This window comes from Mugil cephalus, chromosome 16 (genome assembly GCF_022458985.1).
Source record: "Mugil cephalus isolate CIBA_MC_2020 chromosome 16, CIBA_Mcephalus_1.1, whole genome shotgun sequence".
Lineage (NCBI taxonomy): Eukaryota > Metazoa > Chordata > Actinopteri > Mugiliformes > Mugilidae > Mugil > Mugil cephalus.
In genome coordinates this window covers 19,036,448-19,060,763 of record NC_061785.1, presented here as the reverse complement: position 1 = coordinate 19,060,763, position 24,316 = coordinate 19,036,448, and the positions used below count along the sequence as shown (strand labels likewise).

At 46.9% G+C, this 24,316-nt stretch overlaps 1 protein-coding gene across 4 annotated transcripts in view; it reads left to right on the top strand.

Moving 5' to 3' along the window:
• ntn2 (netrin 2) overlaps window positions 1-24,316 on the top strand; it is a 42,056-nt gene that overhangs the window by 4,381 nt on the left and 13,359 nt on the right. For all 4 annotated transcript variants that reach the window (XM_047609960.1, XM_047609958.1, XM_047609959.1 and 1 more), the window contains 2 exons: window positions 7,633-8,898; window positions 20,397-20,585. In XM_047609960.1, coding sequence (XP_047465916.1) covers window positions 7,848-8,898; window positions 20,397-20,585 — 1,240 coding nt within the window. In that variant the 5' untranslated portion in view covers window positions 7,633-7,847. The remainder of the gene's footprint in view (window positions 1-7,632; window positions 8,899-20,396; window positions 20,586-24,316) is intronic.

Genomic DNA, 24,316 nt, shown 5'->3' with positions numbered 1-24,316 from the left:
CATCATCCCCTCCTCGAGTCAAGCATTTGTCATTTTGAATTAATGACAAGCCGATAAAAACAATTTGCACCGCTTTGCCACGACCCTGCTGGATAAGCTGTGAATGAACTCTGTGATCAGAAAAATCACATTTGTGCTTAATAACACAGCAAACACAGGGATCAAAATATTCGTGAATAACAGATGTGTCGGCTTGACACTATGCAAATTTTTCCGTCTTCCTACATCAGCTCCATGCCCATTTATTTTTAGACCGTGAGATGAATGCGGTGTAACAGAGTACCCACATTACACGCGCTCACTCACACATTCACTTCAGAGGTGAGAACGAAGTCGAAACGTTGTCTCGCCGCCGACTCGAGTGGCTCCGTGTTTTCTCTTCCAGTGACAAATTGGGTGCTTGTGTGTGCTTACCTCCCCTGTTAAAACACCCGTCATTCGTCAGCGCGACACCCAAGATGTTCCTCGCTGAGGGGAGAGGATCCAGGGGCAAAGATTCACATGCTTTATCCTGCTACTTCCTGCACCCTGCCGGGCCTGCATTTTCTAGCCACACATTTCGTCCAGATGCAGAGTGATATGTGTGTGAGGTCTTTTTTTTCTTTAAGTGTGTGTGCACTTACCACCGATCGGTTGTGGCTGTAGATTTCAGGTGTGATGTGTGGATAACTATATTAAAATATTACACTTCTTTCATTAAACTTGGCTACGATCTGACCATGCAAACACCTCTGAGTGTGCAGTGAAACTGGATGAACAGCAAAAAAAAAGGGGAGGAAAGTAATAAGGAAAGAGGGGAAAGGGAGTTGTCTGATTAGTCACAAGCCTTGGCATCCTTTACAACGTGCCAACATATGTGAAAGCCAACTGTGAACGCGGCTATAGGGAGCATGTGTTTGTCCGTCAACAACGTGTGCGTTTAAGTGTAATGTACGCAACCTTGCGAGTATTCCAGGCACTTAATAAAGTGATTTGTGGTTTTTTCCCCCTGTGAGTTCAAAGCAGGTCCGTGCTTTTGGCTGTGGGGTAGAGGTTGCTCTTGAGCAATGGAAAAAAAAAAATGGACTGTTTTCCTGTTGGGGGGGGGGGTTGCTTTTTTGGGAAAACCACAACTCTGCCTACCGCAGCCAACCTTCAAAGAGCTTTGAAAGAGCGTTCACCTCTCTCCTCCTTAAACCCTTCCATCCCACCAAACGAGCTACTTCCTCTCATATCCAGGAAAACCTCACCTGCCCCTCAAGCTTGCGGTCTGGGTCGCGCTTCTGTCCATGGGAAATGTTCAATCAGGGAGCCCTCGGTCCGCCCACATGCACTGAAAGCAGGCCGCTTTGGGAAGTTTAACCTCTCAGCATCTCTCGCATACCTTTATCATCTCTGTAATCGCATCGCATGACAGCTTCCGTCCAATAATAAACCGGGAGAGGGAATCTGGCGCTCGGCTCGTCATCGCAGGACTGTGGGTGTCATCCTGTTCTCAGGCGCATCTTGACAGCACATGTAGGGGGAATATTTCTTGTATCTGAAAGCGGATCACGTCTTGACATAGGCCGCTATAAATTTCTGGACTTTAGGCTCTTTGCTCCATCATCCTGTCAGTTAAAAATCCAAGACAAATAGGGCTTTTTTTTTTTCGTGCGTTTCACTCAAGTTCCAGCTACATTTTTTCATTCGTTGAATAATTATTCAGGCAATAAACTATGTGGGAGCTTCTTGGCTCCTCCAAACTCTACTTTTACTTTTGAAAGGTAGCGTATTTGTTAATACACTGACATCCAGATAGCGTGTAATTCAAATCTAACGGATTTGCGTAGCATGTGTTTTACTGACTTACTATTATACAGTACTATGATAAAGTTTAAATTACATTATTATTATTGATTTGGCTTTGGAATTCATTGTTTTTATGGAACCACGGATTTTATCGCGCGTTTATGTTGAAGTAGGTGAAAGCTGATATCAAGTTCTTGGTGAAAATCAGATTTTTATAATCCAATTCAAGTACCTCATGGCTGAACTCTTTATTATTTTTTTTTTCTTTACTTTAGAAGCTTGTACTTAACATCACCACATTTGCACTTTGTCTCCAAGTGGAAATATTTTGGCACTGCAATCCAATAAAAAAAAAAAAAAGTGCAGTATACGATTTCTTCTCGCTGCAAAAAACACAGCAGCTGTATTTGTGGAGACAGAAGTGTGTGAAACTACTGAGATGGAAAAAAAAAATCTTTATTCAGCGCATCAGTGTTTTTGCCTGGTTCGGTTCTCACAAATGATCCTTTAATCTGAGCAAAGTGAGTCACAAAAAAATTTCTGCCTGCTCATAGTTTAAAAAACACTGACCTCAATGAACCCTCCGTGTACAGAAAACCACACCACAACCTGTCCTATCAGCAGTTTGCGTTTGCGCTAAAGTGTGCTTGTGCATAAATGCAGAACACGGCGGCTGAGCACAACTTCCTGTCGGGGTGTGCGAGAACCAGCTTGACCTCATATTCCACCTTGCGCTGTCAGTCTTCTCTCCGCCCGTTTCGGTTCTGGATCGGGTTCTGTTGATTTAAAGAGCTGCTGTCAGACTGTGCGCCAGCCGTGTGGGCCGGGCCACAGAAGCTGCTGCATTCCTCCGCTGGGCGTTCAGTCTTTCCTCCCTGCAGTGTCCTTTTCTGTCAGATGGAAAGGTAGAGAACATTTCGCTTCCTGCTTTGTCTTAAGCCACACAGCGATGTGTTATTTGGTATCCCAGCAACGGAGAGCAACCGAACCTGTAGCCGTTTTCCCTCAAGTGAGGTGACGGGGAACAGTTTGGAAGTTTGGATCAGAGTCGAGTGAAATGAGCCCGTGGATGTTGTTGAAACTGCGCCTTTAAATTGAACCCGGGATGCACGCACAGAACCTGGGAACGTGCGTAAGTGGGCTTTAATAATTTGTCAGTGATCCCCCCGGCTAATGACGCCCTCAGCTGTGAGAGCTGACCCCCTCCTGCCCTCGGCCCTCCCTGCTCCTCCTCCCCTCCCCTCGGCCCCTGATGAATGCCAGTGAGGAGCTTAGCATGTCCCTCACCCCCACATCCACCACCCACTCTCTTTCACACACACACACACACACACACACACACACACACACATAGACAGAGGGATCCTCGACACCACTGCGGACGCGGACACCACCGTGTTAATTTCAGGCCGCTGAGATCTGACCCCTGTTACCTGAGGCCTGTCAATCATGGTGATTCACATGGAGGAACTTATTTTCTTATCAAACAAAAGTGTGTGTGTGTGTAGTATCAGTACTGAGAGGATATAAAAGGATGCTTAGATCACAGACCAATTTGAATTTTTAACACTTTTGATGGAATAAGACTAATTCTGATTTCTAAAGTAAGAAACAGCATCAAACGACCTGCAGCCTGTGTGCAGGGGGATTCCTCTCATTGTGCTCTTATTCATTTCATTGATATTCATACGGTCTATCTCTCTATAATGGTAATGAGAGTAAAGGTGGCCCTGTTGTGAGCCTATTAAAAAGAAAAAAAATCATCCATGACTCTTGGCTGAAAGTAATAACCCCACTAGGGATTACTGTACAGCAGGCTGGAGAGGTAGCAGGGCACCAGCCTGGACCCCAGCTTGCCGTCGCCTCGGACAGGCAGCCACAGAAGACGGCCACTCACCCCCGGCCCCGGAGCGTGGCCACCACGGCAACTCTCCAGAACAGCGTGAAAGGCTCCCACCTGGGCTACAAAGTGGCTCAGCTGTCTCTCTCCCATCCTCACCTCCCCTGGCGCCCTCCTCTACACCCAAGCCAAATAAAGCCTCTCAGCGGCTTCTGTTTTCCTAATCTGTGAACTCTGACAGAAGTGCCCACGCTTGAAAGAGAGACATCTCAACATGGGATGATCTCCCGGTGACAGAGAGAAGCTGAAAAAACGTTCCCTGGAATGTCTCTCGCTGAAACCACCAGACCACCCTGTCCTCTTCCTGTTCCTCCGCTTCTCTCGCTCTGTCTCCCCCACCGCCTCTCTCTTCCTGCCTCTGTTTTGCCCCCCCCCCCCTCCCCTCCTCCCCATTCCTCACCCACCTTTTTTAATCTAATTTCCCTTCCTTTTACCCCCATCATCTACCTCCTCTAATTGGGCTGTCACTGGTTGATTAAACCCACTGAATCTGTTCCAACCGCCAAATGGCCCAAGTATTGTGCGAAGCAAAAACTACTTATCCAAAGGGGGGGCTTCCACTCTGAAAGCCCCATATTTTCTCATTCTCTCACATACTGTACCCACATTACTAATGAGCTAATCATTTAACACTGCTGAGAGGCCGAGGATTGTAGCGCACCAGCACGAGTACATTTTCCTCACCATTAATCCACAGCGGAATGTTGTAGTGACAAATTGGCTTTGCAGTTTGTATTTGTCGCCGTGCTCCCAGTAGCCTTTCACTTGGAAATGACTTAGCTGCCACAGGAACGGTTTGTTTTTTAACTCGCCAGATGGTGGTGGGCATTAGATCAGATTCAGCACATGTGTAAATATAAGCAGAATATCACAAATAAAACTATATATATTGTATATAAATTCCACTTAATGGTTTTGGTAAAATGGGACTGCGTGAAAGTTGATAAATCTAAGAAAAAGTGTGTGGGCTGGTGCATGGTTAGCATGAGTGTAGGGATAATGATGGCATACAACTACACGGCCATAATAGTAGTTTTTCTTTTGTAGTTCAGATTAAATGTGTTAATGAATGAAGTTGTCTTTGACTCTTGACCTGATAGTGTGCTTCCCAAACATGTGAAAACATTGCCTTATTGCTCTCTGCATTTTTAAAGTGCAGTCTCTCTGAAAAGCTTCAGTCCTAACCTGAGCGACTCCTGAAAACGCTGCAGTTAACTCGACATTCCTGCGTGGTATTCATTGTCTTCTTCAGAAAGACAGAGACGTTGGCCTGCAGCAGCTGCTACTTTAACCACATTTAATAAAAGACAATTTCTTCTCCCACAGAGTGGAGCTTGTGGCTTGTTAAACACACTGTCATTGCTGAGAGCGGAGAATCAGTTTTTGCCGAAACAGATTCGCAGCGTTTCGAGGGTCAGCCAGCCACCGTGCTGACGCCCTGGCAGGGCTTGCAAATACTGAGAGATTTTGTGGACCTGGCTCACGTTGTACAGATTTTATGGTGATATGGAATAAGTTTGTAATAAAGATCAGGTTTTTTGCCACAGTAGTTGCCGTTGGACTGTCCCGGAGAGCTGTTAACACTTGCTGCGAGGCTAGCATCCATTTCAGAGGGCGGCCTGAGAGGAATTAAACAGCCAAGTCACTGTTCTCTCTCTGTTTAACCTACACGCTCATCTGACAGCACCAGACCCTGGAAGAGTCTCCCAGCAGGCCCGGCAGCACATGGACCGCACCATATTTAGTCATCCAAAGTCCAGACACAGGCCAATGCCGTCCTCCACCTTAATCTCTTTCTCTCTCTCTCTCTCTCTCTCTCTCTCTCATTTTTTATGTCCTTCCCTCAACTCCCTCCCTCCATCTCTGTCACTTTCCCTCTCTCTCCGACTGCTCCCATTCATCTCTGTCCTTGCTCGCCCTCCCTCGAGTCATTTCTGCTTTATCACTGTCGTGCCCCTCACCGTTTCTCCCCTCCTCATATGTCCCTCTTTACCTTCTTACCTACCAAACTCTTCTCTTGTGCCTCTTTGTCCTCTTTTTTCAGTCTCTTGCGTCCGTCTGTTACTTTCCCAACCTCGTCTTTCTCCCTCAACAACATGCCCATCAAATCTTAAGTCGGACTAATTCCCTCTTCCTGTTGTTCTTTTTCTCCTCCTTTCACCTGCCATAATTTCTTACCCTTGTCCCTGCTTCTTTCTACCCCCTCCTCCTTTCCTCCTCCTCCTCCTCCTCCTGGTCTATTTTCTCTGATGAACATACTCCTAATGGAAGCTGGGCCTCAATGCTAATGAGTTGCTAATTCTATCAGCCGTCTCTCCGTGCCCTCCCCAGTGGGTGGCAGGCTCGCCAGCTTTACCGTGGCCGGCCTTTTGATGGAGTGCTCTGGCTGATGAACTCCCGCCTGCGTGCCCACTTTAACCTCCTCGTCCTCAGACACATGTCGTTGATCACTGTCCTTATCTTTCCTGGCAAGGCCTCTTGCTCAAATCACTCACGGTCAAAGCCACTCTCTGCAATCCACACCGAATATTGTAATAGCATTTTTTTTGTAGAACATTTTCAGGATCAATCCTCTGGACTGTATTGCTTGAAAAAAAATGTTTTCTTTAAATTCCACGTAGTAAAAAGCCGCTGTAGTTCGGGTTTCTCTCACTCACAGCCTTTCTGCTTTATACAATGCCCTCCCACTATTTTCCTTTAATATCCAATCTGCGCTTGAGAATCGGCCAAATGGTTGGGCTTAAGCACTTGAGCCCAGAAGACTGGTCCTATTTACAGGCCACTCGGCTCTTCTTTGAGGGTCGCTAGCTTTGGACCCTTCACACGAGAAAAGAACAGAACTTTTGTTTTTTCCACCCGCTTTAAATCCGTCTGTCTGCCTTCCCTACTTGACCAAAGTGGATACAGAGGCCGCCTTTTGTTCTACCAAGATGAAGAGGGATGTTGTAGTATAAGAGGGTTGGAGGAGGTGGGTGCCATTCATTGTAATTTAATAAATACCTTGCAAAGATGGCCGGGGAGCCTTCTCAACCCCTCAGCTGTCTGTTTTGAAATGGGGCTCTTCAAGATTTGACACCCAGGGAAGTAAAAAGAGGATTAGGGAAGGAAAAGCTCTGGGCCATATACATCTCTTTCTCTGTCTCTTTCTTTGCTCCGAGGCTTTTCTTTCTCCCTTTGAGACCAGGCGGCCTCACGTCTAGCTGTGAGCATATGAATGATGCCATCCAGGTACTGTCTTGACCCAGAGGTTTAGAAAAGCTTGAATGGAGCCGTATAGCCGCAGCACTTCTAATGCAGACTATAATCCTCAAATAGCTATCACTTTTGGTGAATTTTCGGGTTGAGTGACTGAACATAATGCTGCCTCTTCTGCAGGGTCAGCACTGCGCAACAATGGTGTTGTAATGGTTGATTTCCTTTAAAATTCCTCCATTCTCGGTAAGAGCTAAAAACTGCAGCTACGTCCTCGTCTGTAAAATAGTTTCCTTTTTTTCATGACCAGCTCCTCCAACAGAGCTTTGACCAGGGTCATACATGGTCCACTGCTTTGCGGCGCTACCAGGGATTATGGGGTGACTTCTGCCATGGTGCTCAAGCATGACCAGAAGGCTTGGCCGGTTTTGACCTGAATAGAAGTACTGAATGAGAGGCTGCCATTGAAATTCAGGATGCAGTTGCTTGCAGTTACTAATGTCTCTCTTTAAATGGTCACATCCTTTCTCTTGGCCCTTCATCTGACTGTCTCCTCCTTTGACAGGCTTTTAGTCAATGAAAACATTCACTTGTAATTGGACAGCACAAAGATCTCATTTAATTTCCTTTATAAGGGCAAATATAAGTCGGTTTGAAGATACACAGCTTTCTTTTCATGTAGTAGATCAGGGTGTCTTTCCATTTAATATCCTATTATGGTAAAATATGTCTCTGACTTTGACCTTTCTGTTTATTTCTCTCTCTTACAGGAAAGACTCCGGTCAGCCCGAGTGAAGGGTCACTGAGCTCAGACTCTCGCCTTCCCCTGACTCACAACTGTACACACAGAGAAGAAAGTCACACACACAGACACATCTGAGCAACCGCGCACACACACTCAGTTTACACAAAGACTCTTGGATACACAAAACCTCATCCTTGCATAAGTGCAGACACACACTCAAACACAGGCCCTTCAAGCAGGATGAGGGAACCTTGGAGGTACCTGCTGGGCCTGTGCCTCCTGGCATGCACAGCCTCCACCCACAGTGCCACCAACCCCTTCGCAGGGCAGCAGACCCCTCCGGACCCCTGCTACGAGGACACAGGTGCGGCCCGCCGCTGCATCCCCGAGTTTATCAACGCCGCCTTTGGCAAGGAGGTAACGGTTTCCAGTGTCTGTGGCCGGCCCTCGTCCCGCTCCTGCAGCGTGGTGGAGCGGGGCGACGAAAGGCCCTCCGTACGCGCATGCCAAATCTGCGATGCAGCCGATCCTCGCCGCGCCCACCCTGCTTCCTACCTCACCGACCTGAACTCAGCTCACAACCTCACCTGCTGGCAGTCGGAGAACCTGAACGCCTCTCCGTACAATGTGACTCTCACCCTCTCGCTGGGTAAAAAGTTTGAGATCACCTACGTCAGCCTGCAGTTCTGCTCGCCTCGACCTGAGTCCCTGGCCATATACAAGAGCATGGACTACGGCAAAACATGGATGCCCTACCAGTTCTACTCCTCGCAGTGCCGGCGCATGTACAATCGGCCCAACAAAGCGACCATTACCAAACAGAACGAGCAGGAGGCTCTTTGCACAGATGGCCACACTGACCTCTACCCTCTTTCTGGAGGACTCATTGCTTTCAGCACTCTGGATGGACGACCCTCCGGTAAAGACTTTGACAACAGCCCGGTCCTCCAGGACTGGGTCACCGTCACCGATATCCGTGTGGTCTTCAGCCGGCCTCAGCTGCCCCGGGAGCTGGGGCCTGGGCCTGGAAGCAACAACGGAGGGAGGGACGACGACCCCATGGCAGTCACGTCGACACTGCCGACCTATTTCTATGCGGTGGGAGATTTCCAGGTGGGCGGGAGGTGTAAATGCAACGGCCATGCCTCACGCTGTCTGAAAGACAAGGAAGGCAAACTGGTGTGCGACTGCAAACACAACACAGAAGGACCCGAATGTGACCGCTGCAAGCCCTTTCACTACGACCGGCCGTGGCAGAGGGCCAATGCTCGAGAGGCCAATGAGTGTCTGCGTAAGTCCTTCCCTCTATCTATCATTCTCAATGTGCTTTTAAACAAGTATCATTTCATCCCACGAAGGAATCTCGACTCAGTACTTTCAGAACATTAAATTGAGCAAAAGAGTTTGTCTAATGAAATTTCTCTGTCATTTTCGGCTTGAACTCAAAGCAGTTTGAAGTGCACAGAAGTAAAACAATAGAACAACAGCTTAGGTGTGGATGAACACACAATTCATAATTATTTAAGCCTTTATTCAGTGGCTACAGTTGGACCGTGCAAATGTAAATACACAGCTCTGATTTTCATCCCACGTTCTTGTTTCTTTCGCAATAAATCTGCGAATTCCTAGTGAAGAAATGGGATTGAGGTTTTTTTTTTTTTTGCACAAAGATTGGTGCAACTGGTACAAATACCCCTTTCTCAGAGTGTATGGGCTGTTTATTTATAAGCTGGGCCTTTTCATGCCATGACCTTTCCACCACCCATTTTCAGAATACGCAGGATTTTCAGAATGAATACGCATTTTCAGAATAGGCATGAACGTAAAGTCAGGCCAGCGAACCGAATTTGTGTATACACACAGGGAAAGAAGGTAGAAAAGGACGGATTTAACTAGGAAGACCTGTACTTGACTGTCACAAGGGTAATTAATCGTGTTGCCAGAACTTACCGGATGGGTTTGTGTTTATACAGGTGGACAGCTGTAGTGGCAGCTCAGCGGCCGTGGTTGAGCTGGCAAATTTGGCAACGGCCCTCAAAACATAAGCCTGTACGTTCCCTTCATTTCTCATCAGCCTCTTGCGTTTAACGTTCCTCTACTGGGAAACGGCGTACTGTGTGTTTTCTGGAATTGTCTGTGAAGAAACTCTTTCGCACAAGCAAGTCTAAACAGTAGATGACAACAGCTCGACTCATTGGCACGCCGCTACAGCTAAGTCATCCAAGAATGTTATTTGGCAGCGTTCGCCTTTACCTCAAGACATGCTCAGTAAAAGTCATCCAGACGTGCTCTGAAAGCCTGCCAGGAAAAATTATAGCAATTTCTGTGACAATTTCTGTTAATGTAACTGGATTGTCTTTGTACGGGATTAAGCTGTTCTGCGATAACATGTTTTTGATGTGATCTTCAGTGCCGTTGCTGCACAGAGGGTTTCCATACGTGCCGCGCTGGTTGCATGTTTGTTTTCTTTTTAGCCAGATTCGTCCTTTAATAGATTTCTGTGGCGGTAATTTTTACAGCATTTCTCTGTTGGTATAAACAGTCATAGGCGGAACTTAATTCAGGTCAATTATGCTTGTCAAAAAAATTAGTTGGAGCAGGAAAATAAAATCATATTAGAAACCGCTGTCCCCGTTTTAACCTTTCCTCATAATGAAATGAAATTACAGCCAGTGAGAAAAAAAACAGGAGTAGAACATTGAAAACAGTGTATATTTTTCTAACATGTTGTAATTGCCCAGTGAGCTGGCCTGAGATCATATTTAGCAATGAACAGTGCCAGATTTGTTTAAAGGGGACACAGAGTGACAGAGCCAGAGGAGCATGAGACCGGCCAACGAATCCATCCCTTCCCCAGTCTGCGCTCCCAAACCTCCCATGCCAACTCTACCTTACTTTGGCTTCTCGTGTGTCCTTGACACCCTCACTTTACTCACGGACACAGGCAAACGCGCACACGCATATAGCCTCTATAACAATATCCTGTCAATCCCTCAGTGTTTTCTGTTTCATACTTTCGCCCACGCCCTCTTTCAAATGTCCTGTAGCTGAAGTGTTACACCCGCTTCCCGTAGATCTCTTCTCTGTGGGATTGACATGTCACTTCTATCCAGGATTTCTGGACTAAACAGCCCGGCTGCACTGGCCAACTCTGATGACCTAATCCCAGTGTTGATACAGGGCAGTTAAAGCCCTTTGCTAGCTGCACGCTATACCTGATCACACATCCGGACGTGCCAGAAAACGCCGTCCCAGTTGTCCCTAATTTCATGTTCCGAAAGCCTCTTTACGGCTTATTCCGGCAGAACTGCTTCCAAAATATCCGCAAAGTAGCAAGAGAGTCTTTAAAAAAGCCCCTCCAGTGTGTGTTAAAGAACATTTTTAAAGCGCGCCCTGCCCCTTGTTGATTTCTTCGCTTGTTTTTCTTTCTGACACGGTGCACAAATGGGGTCTGCAGCGCGAGCCCCGGGGCAGACCACTGTGGCTGAGAGGTGTAAGTATTTAGACTGGAAAAGTGTGTGAGAGTGACAAGCTGCACAGCCCGGGAGTCCCCGAGGTATCACGAGGGCCTTCACGAGGTCCTGGGGTTGTTTGGGTTCTGTGGGAGAGTTTGAGGGGTCGTGATCCTTTGTGCAGTGGCGACAGAGTTAAGTCGACTCGGAGACAGTTTGTGGATAATGAGGAATTCAGAGTGCGTATGTAGAGCCACGTCGATGGTTGTTTCATAGCCTAGTCACCTCTCATTGGAAATGATCTTCCTTATTCCTGATTCCTTTTTGCTCGGATTCATCTCAGTCTCGACTTGAAACTTAACCTGCACAACAAGAGCATTGTCTCCAACAGGCCTGCTTGACTCTTCCTGAGTTTCGCTAAATGTCTGACATGCCCCGCACCAAGATTACTGTCTTTGCCCTTGGCAAGCTCCTGCACCGTCTCCAGACACAAGCCATGCACACACACGCCCATCTGCCGCCTCCCCGCTCTATGAATCCTGCCTCGAGACATTGGTTTACAAATCCCTGCTGTAGTAGTCGGAGAGGGCAGCCTCGTAAAGAAGCGTGTCTGTTTGCATTGAGGGAGACATGATGGAAAAAGCCGTGATTTATCTGCCACGGGACAGAACGAGGAAACAGACGGATAAGAGCTATTTGGTTACTAGTTCTGATGAAGTATCGGCTTTTCTGCTGGCATGGCCGATGCCTTAATGTAAACACTTGATGTTGACTTAAAATCGGGAGACCCTATATCACGGCGTAATAGAGGCTGCCAAAATCACGGTATAAGACGAAGAGGCCTCTTGTGGAGTCGACGACAATGTGACATCCTGAGTAGATGATAATTTATGGTGTTGTAGTAGCTCTCCGCTCTTGGCCGCGTCTGCAGCCATTTTGGCCGTGTTTAAACCGCGGCACCAAGCTGCTCTATTCTCCAGTCCTTCCTCTTTCTCATTTGTACTCAACCTGCAGGAAGTCAAGAGTACTGCTCTGGGACACTGCGAGCTCGGGGCCAGACACCATCCATCCCTAATGGACCAGCCAAGCCACGTCTGCTCCCAGTGTTGTGGCAGGCACACTGGTATGCATTCATAGCGCTAAGCGCAGAGGTCATGTGAAGGCTGTTTGAACTGCCATTTCGGCTGATTGCCAGAAACGCAGGTGAGCCGCGGTTGGTAGCAGAGCTCCGCTTTCCGCCTCTGCTGCAGCGTTTGGGTGTGGCGTTGAATATTTTCGAACAGGAAATTTGACATATTGAGTCCGCTGGGGCAATGAGTGATACGCTGTTCTGTTTCTGCGCAAGAACCGGAGTTTCCTTTGAAATGAAATCAATCAGCGAAGTAACTGTTCGCCGCGTAGACGCTCGTTTTACATCGGGCCATTTCATCGCCTGAAGGAAATCCCACAAGTTAGTTATTACCTTAGAAAAACTCATTGCCTGTTATATAATAGATGCGATTAGATCATGTCTTCCAAACGAATTACATCTCCTTTTTTTTTTTTTTTTTTACCGTGGAAGGAATAGCAGCAGAACAGACAGATTTTGGAGTTGCAAACCTTGTCAAAAACCTGCTTAAATCTTCTAAGGGGTCTTTTGGCTATTTGGAAACTATTAGCTGGAATTAGAAAGGCATTGACAGATGTGTTTTTTACTGAGAGCAGTGTGATCCAGCAGCAGTGTATGTGTGTGTGTGTGTGAACGAGCGTGTGAGAGGAAGAGGCCAGCCAGGAACAATTGCACAGGACCGTGGCTCAGATGAGTCTCTCAGATCTGAACCGGGGCCGAAAACTCGCAAGACCACAGAAGCACAAACTCTCCTTTTTTTTTTTTTCGTTTCTCTCGCTGACAGGGGGCAGATGGTTATTTAATGCTGATTAGAATTTCAAAACAGGCCTCCATCCTTTCACAGCATCGCCCCCTCCAACCTCTCCTAGCGAGGGCAGGCAGGGGTCAGGCCCGCGTCCCGGTCGTGGAGCGGATTCGCCGGGACGCTTTTTAGGCGAGACGATTGAGAAATGACCTCATTCTTCAACACACCGCACATGAAACCACCTCAGCACAATTTGTGAGGTTGCATGATTTGGATAGGATGAACAACAGGATGTTGAAATTTTTGGTCTTAGTTTTTGTTCTTGCGACACAGTGTTATTCATGATGAATAAAACTGAGCTACCTTCACCAGAGACTTCCAGAGAGTCTGGGAGTAGTAGTCAGAACCTTAAAATCTCCAGAGAACATCCTGATATGAAGCTAAGATAAGCTGCTTCCATATTCCTGCATGTACGTAGCATGTCCACACTTTCAGTAAATGAGTCAAAAGTCCTCCCACCTCTGCTGCCTGTCCCTTGAGGCTAACAGGGAACCGACACTTCAATTACTTAGCGCGACTCTCAAATGAGCAGGAGATGTTTGTGTGCGTTGATGGGGGTTGCCGAGCGCAAGAAAGTGATTCTGAAAACGAACCCCCTTGTGCTTTCAAATAATTACACAGCCACAGAATGTTGTTCCAACATCATCGCTTCTGGGCTAGTTAGCGTGAGACGCTACGGTACGGAGAGAGAGGGAGCCAGCAGAGATGTAAGGGTATGGGTTTTGTTTTGGCGGCGGAACGTTTTGGGGATTTGAAGCGGCGAGACAGCGTCGGAGCGTCAGAGTCGGGTCAGCCTGATCGCTTCGTACTGCAGCTTCGCTCTCCGCTTTTATTCCCTCCGTCAGTATTGCACCTTTGGTCCTCGGCCAACCCGCGAGGGATAGATGCATTTCTCGCGAAGCCACCCATAAAGGCTTTCTGGCAAGAACGGGACGTGGTGAAACAAATGTTAAGGACAGCACAGTGTCAAATAACAGCCCTAATGTCAGCTGGGTTAAAACGCTGGATGCTTGAGAAATGCTCCGCGGCAGCCCGAGGCCCTGCGTGTGTGAGTGTGTGTGTCTGTGTGTGCGTGTGCGTGTGCATCTCCGTGCATTTGTGCATGTGTGCGAGCCACATGTAATCTAGTAGTGCGACGCAGCAGTGTTTCATCCCGGTGCCAAAGCAAACTGGCGGGGCTGCAGTGTGTGCCCACCCTGCTCTCCTAGGCCCACATCGACGCTCTCCCACAGATGGTAGCAATCACCTCCTGAGGTGCCCGTCACCGCCGGCGCTCTCTTCCTCTCTGTCCTTGTGTAACAGCCTCTTGTCAAAGATTAACTCTTTGCCTGGACATTTTCCCGCCGGCTACCTCTCATTCCGTAGTCTTCTCGTTTTGCTGAAATCAGCCTTCTTTTTTTTCCCGTGCTATTACTGAATTCTTTGTGTTTTGGTAACAGTTTGCCTCCCTTTGTGCTGTCGCAAGCCTCTGTGCTCTCTTGCCTGAGAAAATATGCGGTCTTTGGCTGCCAGCCGGTATCGCTGGTGGCAGCAAGATTCAGAGTTTGTTAAGACAAAATATATGTCTGTTTGTTAACCGTGCGTGCATGACAATGACTCTGCTCCCTGCGGCCGTGGTTCCGTTGGTCTGTGGCTATCTGACAGATCTGTCGCTGACTTGTTGTTTGAGATTGCACATGCATATGAAATCGAAGGTGCTGCGTCTGAATAAGATGGGTCTGGTGTCGGTGTATAAAAATGTTAAAATTTGGAACAGGCTAGTTTAAGATGTAATTCAGGATGCCAAGTACGCCGCACGCCAAGAGGAAAACTGCCACAGTTTGCCTTGTTTTGATCAATACTTCATGATAGTGTGATTGCGCAACATCCTCAGCCAGCTTCTTCCCCTGACTCTAGGAGATTGCCTTAGGAGGAAAAAAGTGAAGTGAGACAGACAGAAAGCGAAGGCAAAGCCAGGGCAGAGATAACAATGTTTAGATGTGGGTAAGTGAAGTGGACCAGTGAGAGGGAACGGAGCTAAGGCCTCGACTCTCCACTGACACCAGGCCCCCCAACCTGGCAACCCTCCAGTCTAATCTTGTTAAAATCTCTCCCTGCCTGATGCCATCCAGAGAGAGAGAGGGGAGATGAAGGATAGGACGGACAAGAGAGGGAGAGAGAGATGAGGAAGGAAGCAAGCCAAAAGACTTGAGAGGCGACCACTAGGAGTATTTGAGATGGGGTCTTATGAAAGTAAGAGGAGAGGGGGAGGGAGGGAGAGGAGGCTTATGGAAGGGGTGGGAGAGGAATTAAGGGGGCTCTAAGTTCAAAAGGGCTCCCGAGAGCCTGCTCTTAAGCCCACGGCGTGAGGCTAACCGCAGAAACCAGCGGAGGGGAGGGGAAGACGGAGACACGGTGTCAAAGCTAGAAGTGAAAGACGTGTCTGAGCGGAAGAAGGCGAAGGAGCAAGTGGAGCTGAAGTGGCTCCGGAACGACGACGTGTCCTCGGCCCGTTGTTTCCGTACCTCATTAGAGCTCTCAGTATTTACACGTCTCGGACTCGCTCCTTTTCCGTCGGGCTTGTGCGTTGAGTCACTCGCTCCTTATCGGTTCGTGAGGAATGAAAACACTGTCCGCTGCCTTGGCTGTAATGAGGAGCTCATTAACCGGGTGTTCCCCTCAGTGCCCTGAGCAGGTGGCTGGAGCAGCCAGGTGGAACCCAGCCTAAACACACGCACCACACACACACACACACACACACTCACTGGCACACACACACACATCATGGCAGGAGACCATATCATAGCAGAGCCTGTTTGGCCAGGCGGGGAGAGGACCTGAAGGGGGGCTGCAGCAGGTCTGGACTGCGGTCTGGGCCAAGAGGGGAAAGGTGGCGGTGTCAGCCGTCCAGTTTTCAAGGACCAATTTTAGCCATGGGATCTGGGTTTCGCGCAGGCATCCAAAATCAATTGGCTGTGCTCACCGGCTTGGCTTTGTTCGAGCTGGAGGAAAAATGAGGTTGGATTCATCCCTGACATATGGAGCGGAGAAGAGCGGCCACGCACTCCACAAACACGCTCGCATTTTATTTGTCCAGCGCAGTTTTCAAGGATTTGTCAGAGGACAGATGACAGATCTGGCTGAGAACTTGTTTAAAGCACATTTATTTACCGAGGCACCTGTTATGATATCTGAAAGTTTTCCCTTTCTCTCCGTCTGCCTCGCTAAAAAATCCCAATTTTCATGGATTTAAAACGTAAGCAGATGCGTGCAAACTATGCAGAGGAATAAATTGGGTAAAAATAAGCTTCACTCTAGAAGTTGTTCCACGCTCTTGGCGCTGTTCAGTTCGATGACAAGGTGGCGAAACAATTCTCTAATATTTTCCAAAGGATTCTTCCTCCTCTCCCTCCAACCACTCCTTCATTTTAGTCCCGGCATCCCCCCTGTTTGCCAAGCCTCGTGTTTGTTGTTGAATTTCCAAGACAACACGAGGAACCGGCGTTACCCATCCTTGAACGGGACGCTGACCCACGACGGAACGACTTCCCACCACCCACAGAACTCCTCTCCGGTGCCGTAACTTCTGTTTACTCCTGCAACAGATAAGAATTAGCGAGTGTTTTTTTTTTTTTTTTTTGCGGGGACGCAGTGAAGCTTTGATGTGTTAATGAATTGAAAAATGGCCTTCAACAGTGTTCGGTTATCCCCGCTGAGCCTAATTTGGGCGGAGGGGTGCAGGGGTGGGGGTGCAGGGGGGGTGGCAGGTTGGTGGGAGGTGGGGTGTCAGCATGTGTGAGCGCACAAGCACTTCAAAACAAACCCATAAACATTCCAGGATCCTTGGGCAGCTGTAGCTCTGAGCTGAGTTCAACTGCGCGCGGGTTGTAGAAAACACGCACACAGGTACCACACAAACATCTACCTGCGTTCAGCTGACGGATCCTATCACCCATTCACCTCAGCCCATGTTTTCTCTCGCTCTTCGCTTTTCTCTAATAATTTCCAGTCATGTTTCTCTGTCCAATCGCCTGTTCCTACCAGCCTCCGATCCGCTCGTTCCTTCTGTCACGAAGTATCTGGCTGCTGTTAAAGCCGTGCGCAGCCAGCGCAGTTCCACATGCTAAATCATTTAGAGGTTCAATTCTGGAGCTTTCTTTGCATTCTCCACACTTGAACGTAGCCACTCTCGCGCCGGACTTTGTTGGCCGATCCTGTTGCACGGCAGTAAATCGAGAGGATGCCATGAGAGGGTTCCGCCGGTGCCTCCCTCAGCTGGTGGAGAAAACGCAGCCCGTCGCTTTCATGTTCGGCTACAAGGTGTTAATGGACACAAGTGCTCGCAGCTGTGTGTGTTTGAGATGCTTGATCACAATCACATTCCCCCCCACACCTCCATGTCCCCCCGCCCTCGCAGCCCCAGCCGCCCGCTGGAGCTGGTGTGTTCTTTGTCACTTTTCCCTTAGAAGAAGTCGGACAGGCTGTTTAGTTTCTCTCTCAGAGAGAATGAAGCAGTTACCTAGCCAGTGTGTCATCAATTCGCCCCATATTGTTTTTTTCCTCTTAAAGCAGGGATAAACTATATCTCTACCACTAAAAACACACTTAAGGAAAAAGGCTTTGAACTCAGTCATGAAGCTTCCGTCACCATCCCTCGTTGCCATAGCGTCCCTTTCTCCCGCACGTCCCCTTCAGACGTTTCCCTCAGGTCGAGGGTCACCTCTTATCTCCCGCTCCGTCCGCTAAAGTGAAGAAATCCAGCGGCGTCTTTACACAAACAGAGCTGCCCCGATATGAATGCATTTTTACACAAAACAGTATTTCATTAAGCGCAGAATTCCATACAAATTGAGCCACATAACAACCAGATGGAATTGGGAAACAGTCTGGGAATGTGCTCCCCCCTTTTTTTTTCCAAGGAAAACTGGGCCTCTTTCCCAACCAGGTGCCAGGCTTCCCTCTGAGTGTGGATGGAGATGCATATTGTTCACTGCTTGTATAGTCCTTATTACTTAACACTTGTATTCAGGTGATAATTATTTTTCATCCATGAGAATACTGTTAGCACTTAGATATTTTTACTATGAGTGCAGAGGCCAACATAATAATTCTATTTTAGATTGGCAGTCATGTTTCAATAGCCGTTTATCGTAAAGCATAATATTGACGAGAAATAGTAATGATTTGGTAATGATTGACTAATACTGCAATAGCCGATTAAATCTAGGCTATTACAAAACATCTGTAACCTCTGTAGCTTGTAGGCGACATTTGTTTTTTGTTTATTCTTTTCATTGTGGTGGATTTTTCTGGTGCAGACTTTGAATCAAACACGTCATCTGCGTCTTTGCAGCTTGCAACATGCATCGGCTATGATACAAAAAAAAAAAACACATCTGGACCTTAATGCGGGTAAAATTTAGACTATTGTAGCCAAATTCAAGAACAGCTTGTTGAATATATTATAAGCTCATTTCAAGCTGTTGCAAAAGTTGAGCCGTCTGAACTTGGGAGCAACGACACCAGCGTCTCTGCATCCAGCGATGGCCTGTTCCCTGTGATCACTATTACAAGACATTTTGGCAAATTTTTACCTTGCGTGTCGTTTCTTTTCAATAACTGAAGGCCATTTTAAATAACTGTTCTTACTTGTTCCAACTTAAACCTTGCTTCATATAACCCAAGGCCTAACCTCAGCGAGCAGGCAGAGAAACGACTTTCATCTGCTGATGGGGGGGAAATGTCTTTTAAAGTCATTACGCTGCTGCAACCTTTGAATCTGCGTCTGTATTAAAAGTATTTAATTGAAGTTACCTAATTAAATTTGACAAATGTGGATGCATCTGGATCAGGCTCGTTCCAGCGCGTCCCACAGATACTTGATCAGTTTGGGATCTAGTGAATTAGGAGGTCAGGCCAACACCATGTGCTGTTCTTCATGTGTGTGTCTGTGTCAGGCTGCGTCCTGCTGGTGATGGCTGCTGCTGCTGTCATAGCCATGGGGTGAGGGGGTCTGGTCTGGTCCGGTCTAGGTGTGTGCTACATGTCTAAGTAACATCCAGATGAATGCCAGGTCACTCATTGTGTGATCGATGTATTAAGGTACCAGTGCATGAGTGAGGAAGCAAACAAACGTCAGAGTAATCATTTAATGAAGTCACGTATTAAAGCGCAAAATAAAAGCATGAAGTTTCTCGTTGACAGTTTGATCCCAGCTGTGTGTTACACGCTGTATCTGACATAGTTTTGATACTGAAACATTAACTGCGAACTGTGGAAAATGCTGTAAGGCCTCATTCATTATACTCACTTTTAGATATATGTCTTTAAGCCGACTCTCCAGTCACTGTGCTGCTCCAAAAGCCACACACACACACACAAAGACACACACACACAGAAAAACTTCCCAGTGCTCCAGTCAGTCTGTCTTTACTTATTCCCCATTGTTGTGTCTCATTCTGCTCTAAACATTCACTGTTAGTGAAATCTATTTTCTCAAGCACGCTCCCATCTAGCTTTACTTAATAATATCACTCTGTTGTGATCCCCTAATAATCCTCCAGTGCCACAACTGTTGACATTTTTGGTCAAACAGCTCCGCTGTTGTTTACCCCTTTCCAATTTATGTGCGGATAACTTTGAACTGGAACTAAGCTCAGTAACAGTCGACTTTGAAGCCACGGCCAAGTCTTCAGGTCCCAGGTCTGACTCTCATTTAACCAGCAGAGGGTCTGGATCATACTCCCTTACACAAACAAGAAGGGCAGGTTTCTCATTAGACATCTCGAATCCAAACCCCACATGTAGAGAGTGAACAGAGTTTATCAATACTGTCAGAGCTGGTGAATGTGGCCTTATGTAGAGGAATCAATGGAAAGACTCGTGCGCCAAGGAACCCATTGGATTTGGAGAGACTGTGAAGAGCCATAACCTCACTTCACATGTCCCATATATCCCGCTCACCTCATTTAGAAGACAGCGAGCTCGAGCCCACTCCTTTATCTGAACTGGCCGTGCTTTTAATAGATCTCAGAAGTCTTTGCTCATCAGTGATTCATGAAATGAATGTCTCTCTTTCCAGTGATTAATAACTAATGGGCTGAGAAAAGCTGAATTCATTAATTATGAAATGGAGAAAATGAGCTCTACAAATATCACTTTTGATTGATGAGCTCTGGAATAGCAGCCAAGCGCACCGCCGCAGTGTAGATATAAACCACTCACAGTTATAGTGCCTTGCTGGAAAATCTCTCCCAGCTCTCTTGCGGTACACATAGTAGCAAGCATATGTTTCACTGCAGTGTGCGCTCCATGAGAACATTTCATTTAGGCTAACTTCTATTGGAACTCTTAAATAAATACCTAAGAGATGGGTTTTGTAAACTTTCACGCTTTGTCCTGCTCTCCTCCGCTGACGCAATGACTTTCCTCTTCCCTCCCTGCAGCGTGCAACTGCAACCTCCACGCCCGCCGCTGCCGATTCAACATGGAGCTGTACAAGCTGTCCGGGAGGAAGAGCGGAGGGGTCTGCATGAACTGCCGTCACAATACGGCAGGACGCCACTGCCACTACTGCAAGGAGGGCTTTTACAGAGATATGGCCAGACCAATCACTCACAGAAAAGCCTGCAAAGGTAAGAGTTGACGGGGTTCACAGTGCTCCACCTGCCATTAAAATGATTGAACTGCCTGCCACACGTGTCCATGAACAAGGATCACTTTGTGTAATATCAGTCATTAATAGACCAACAGAACATTTCTAAGATTATTTCATTGTATAAAAACGTCACAGATTATTACTTTAACCTGAGCTCATTTGCGAACGCACCGCGCTAAATGTTTACAGGACGTTCAAACAGGAGATGATGTTCTAAACCCGCTAATACTCTCACAATCATTGCGTTTCTGAGAAAGTGTAAAAAGAGTAACGTGTTATGATCGGAAACACATGCAGTCATGGTAACTTTCAATAAAAAATAAAAAAAAAAGTAGCAACATGTCTGATTGGCCATACCATAGCAGGGAGAAACCAATTGATGCTGTGCCCGAAGGTTTTCTGGCCGTCGAACCAAATGTTTCCCCATACCACATGCACCACATAGGATTATCATCTGACCAAGGCATTTCTCATGGAAAAAAAGTCTTTATTATTTCACATTTGTAGTGAATATTTCTCAGCCTGATATTATGCTGGAAGAGTTGCAAAAATAACACCAGTATCCTGTAGTTGTTGCTCAGGAAAATATTAAAACAAACAGCGGAGAGTTTGTTTTGTTTTTTTTGTTTTTTTTCTTGCCCCTGCTCATAGTAAAGAATCACTTCCAGAGTATGAAAACAGCGTTAGAGAGAGCTGCCAACGCTCATAGCCGCGTAGATCTTTTGGTTGAAAGTTCAAGGCGAGAATCTCTCACTGGCTTCTGCTCAGTTTTCCTTCTGCGGCTGTAACACAACCCCAGGAGGTTAGAAATGGCACGACATCAGGCCGCAGTTGCCCATGTTAGTTGCACAGAGATGCTGAGCCATTCATCATGTAATGGCAAAAACTCCTCAGTGACTTGGACACATACCTTCAAACTTAAGTCATTTGACCTGTTACTGCACCGAAACAATAATAGAAAGAGATCCGCTGCGATCCTGACAGGAGATCAGTTCTGAGATGCGTGCCCCTCTGAGCAAATAGTCCCCTCGTCTTCTGTTTCCTGCAGTACCTGGACGTGTAATGCCTCACATGTAAGCACCTACAATTTGTTCCAGTCAAAGCCGAGTGCTCAGGTGATAAACAGTTTATCACCACGCTTCACAGAGGCTCCAGATGTAACATCCAAAAAAAAAAAAAGAAAAGAAAAGAAAACTCTCCTGAGCAGAAGTTGATGAGAACAATCCACCAGGCTTCTAGGAGCTGTCATTTCCCTTTTCTTCAGCCTTTGCTCTTTTTTTTTTTATTTCTATCTCCCCGGAAAGTTTACGACCACCACCACCAATTGCTCCCAGACTTCTCACTTCCCTTAACCATGACTCACTACAAACCTTTAAAACCTTTCTTTTATTCTTTCACCGTGACATCCCCCGATTTTATTTTTCAGCCCTCGCTCCTCTCCGTCTACATGTGTCCAGGTTACGGTAGAGGTCAGGGGTACGGCGCGGCTCGGAGGGGGCGAGTGTCGTGTCTGAAATAGGCTTTACGACAATAAAATACAGGTGTTTTCTACGGGGGAGACGGGAGCGGGGAGGGGGGGGCTCTAAGAAGATGAATGGGTTGTGTCTGTTTCTAATCAAACTCACTCTAGATGGGTGTCTATACACACTCTGAGGAGTATATGAAGAAATATAAACACGCACTCAGTCTTCCATGTGTAATACTGAAATCTCGGTTCAAAGTGATTCTGAAGGCCATCTCTGCAAATGCCAAAACAGCAGCATCTCTGTGAGGCCTTTAATGTGTCAAAGCATTAAAACATTCTGCACAATCGTAGAAACATTGCCACATGGCCTGGCTGTAGTATTTGAGAATTTAACACTATTTATGTGAGTCTTAGATATACAGATATACAGATATACAGCTTGTTGATCTGGAACAATGGTTACGTGTGCACTGGCACCAGTATTCCACTAATAATCTGAACAATAGCTCCATCGGAACAAAAACACCTCATGTAGCCACCTCAGTCAGGACCAGCTGGACCGGTCTGGCCCAATTTGGAAGGAATACTTAGTTGGATTGTGGTGTAACCTGTTAATAACCATATGTGAGCGCTGGATCTGGTGCTGTTTTCTCTCTGGTTGGAATAAATACAGTATCCTTGAGGGACAGAAACGCTGAGGTAGGAAAAGCTATTTGTTGTTCCAACAACAAAGCTGGAAACAGTTGCGTTGGAGTCTGTTAACAAAGTTATATCTATCAGGTTAAAGAAACATTGGCTGTATAAATGTAGCCATTGGTGAAAGGCATCAGGAATGAGCCCTTAGTACATATGAGGTAAAGTTAAGTGCATTAGATTGGCTTTATCGCAAATATAACACAAGAAATTATTCATTTCTAAAGCCGGGTGTGAGGATATATGTCGACAGAAACCACTGCAGACGAAACAGATTTGCTGAGATCATATCAAGTGAGTAGTTTTGTGTCTTACATACCAGCTTTTACCAGGACCTGTGACCAGGAGCCACTTAAAACGTCAGAGATGTAACGTGTGCAGCAGCTCAACTGACAGCTGTTATTACATGAAATGCTAATTTAATGGTAATATTTTATAACCCCTCAAACATCAAAATATGCACATTTGAACGCTTTTGTTTATTTTCGCCAAGAACTCGCCAGAAGAACATTTGACAATTAAAAGCACATTTCCAGCTAAAGGTACAAATAACACCATCCCCTCCAAATGTGACGGCTGCCAGTACCTGCAGACAAAGAGCAGTCCCCAACAGTATTTCAGCCCATATGCACTCACACATGCCCCGGGTAACACTAATCAGTTAAACTGAACAAACGCCTGTCAAAGGACTACAAATCCCAACGCGGTGCCTGTCACGGCCGCAGTCGCGCAGGCTTGAAAAGTCATCAACATCTGAGGACGTTTTTATTGCTTCTTAACTGGCTCTAGCGCCAGCACATAAAACTTCAGAAAAACAGTTTGAGAAGGAGAGCAGAGGGTGTAGATTGACACCACCAACCCCCCCCACCCCACACACACACACACACACACACACACACACACCCCTCCAAAACCCTCATCCTGCCCCCTCACCGCCCATTCAGATCTGGCAGTGGCTAGTTGTTTACTGAACAGTGTGGACAGTAAAGTCTTAACAGTCCATGCGTGTTTAGGAGGGAAGTGAGAATGTCAAACATCATTCCCTGCTTGTTTATACTGACCAGGTTGATAGCCTGTGCTGTTGGGTGATCAGCGTGGAAACAATGGCACGTCAGTCCTCTTGCTTTGCCACATGTCTCAGCAGGCGTGCTACACCAGCACCAGACTCGCATCCAGCGGATTGAATAACACGGGTTTATCCCATGTGTGCTTTTGGACATATCTATTCACAGGCAGAATAAACTTCACGAAAAACCTTCACAGTGGATCCAACAACAAGTACAACACTGGCTTCACAAGATTGACGTGTTGGTGTGGTAATCAGTTGGATTTCATGTGAGGACACAATCTTTAGAAATGCCAGAAATTCCCAAATGGCGCTGCAGCACCTGGGTTCGTTGGCAGTGGCTCGGGCCCTGGCTGACGAACGGGGCCGAAATTTTGGTTGGCGCAGAGCAAAGGCTGACGGTTTACATCATATCTGTATTCCCTTTAGGTTAGTCACAAAGTTTCACCAAGTGTCATCAAAGCTTAGGTTTCCTGGTGGAGCC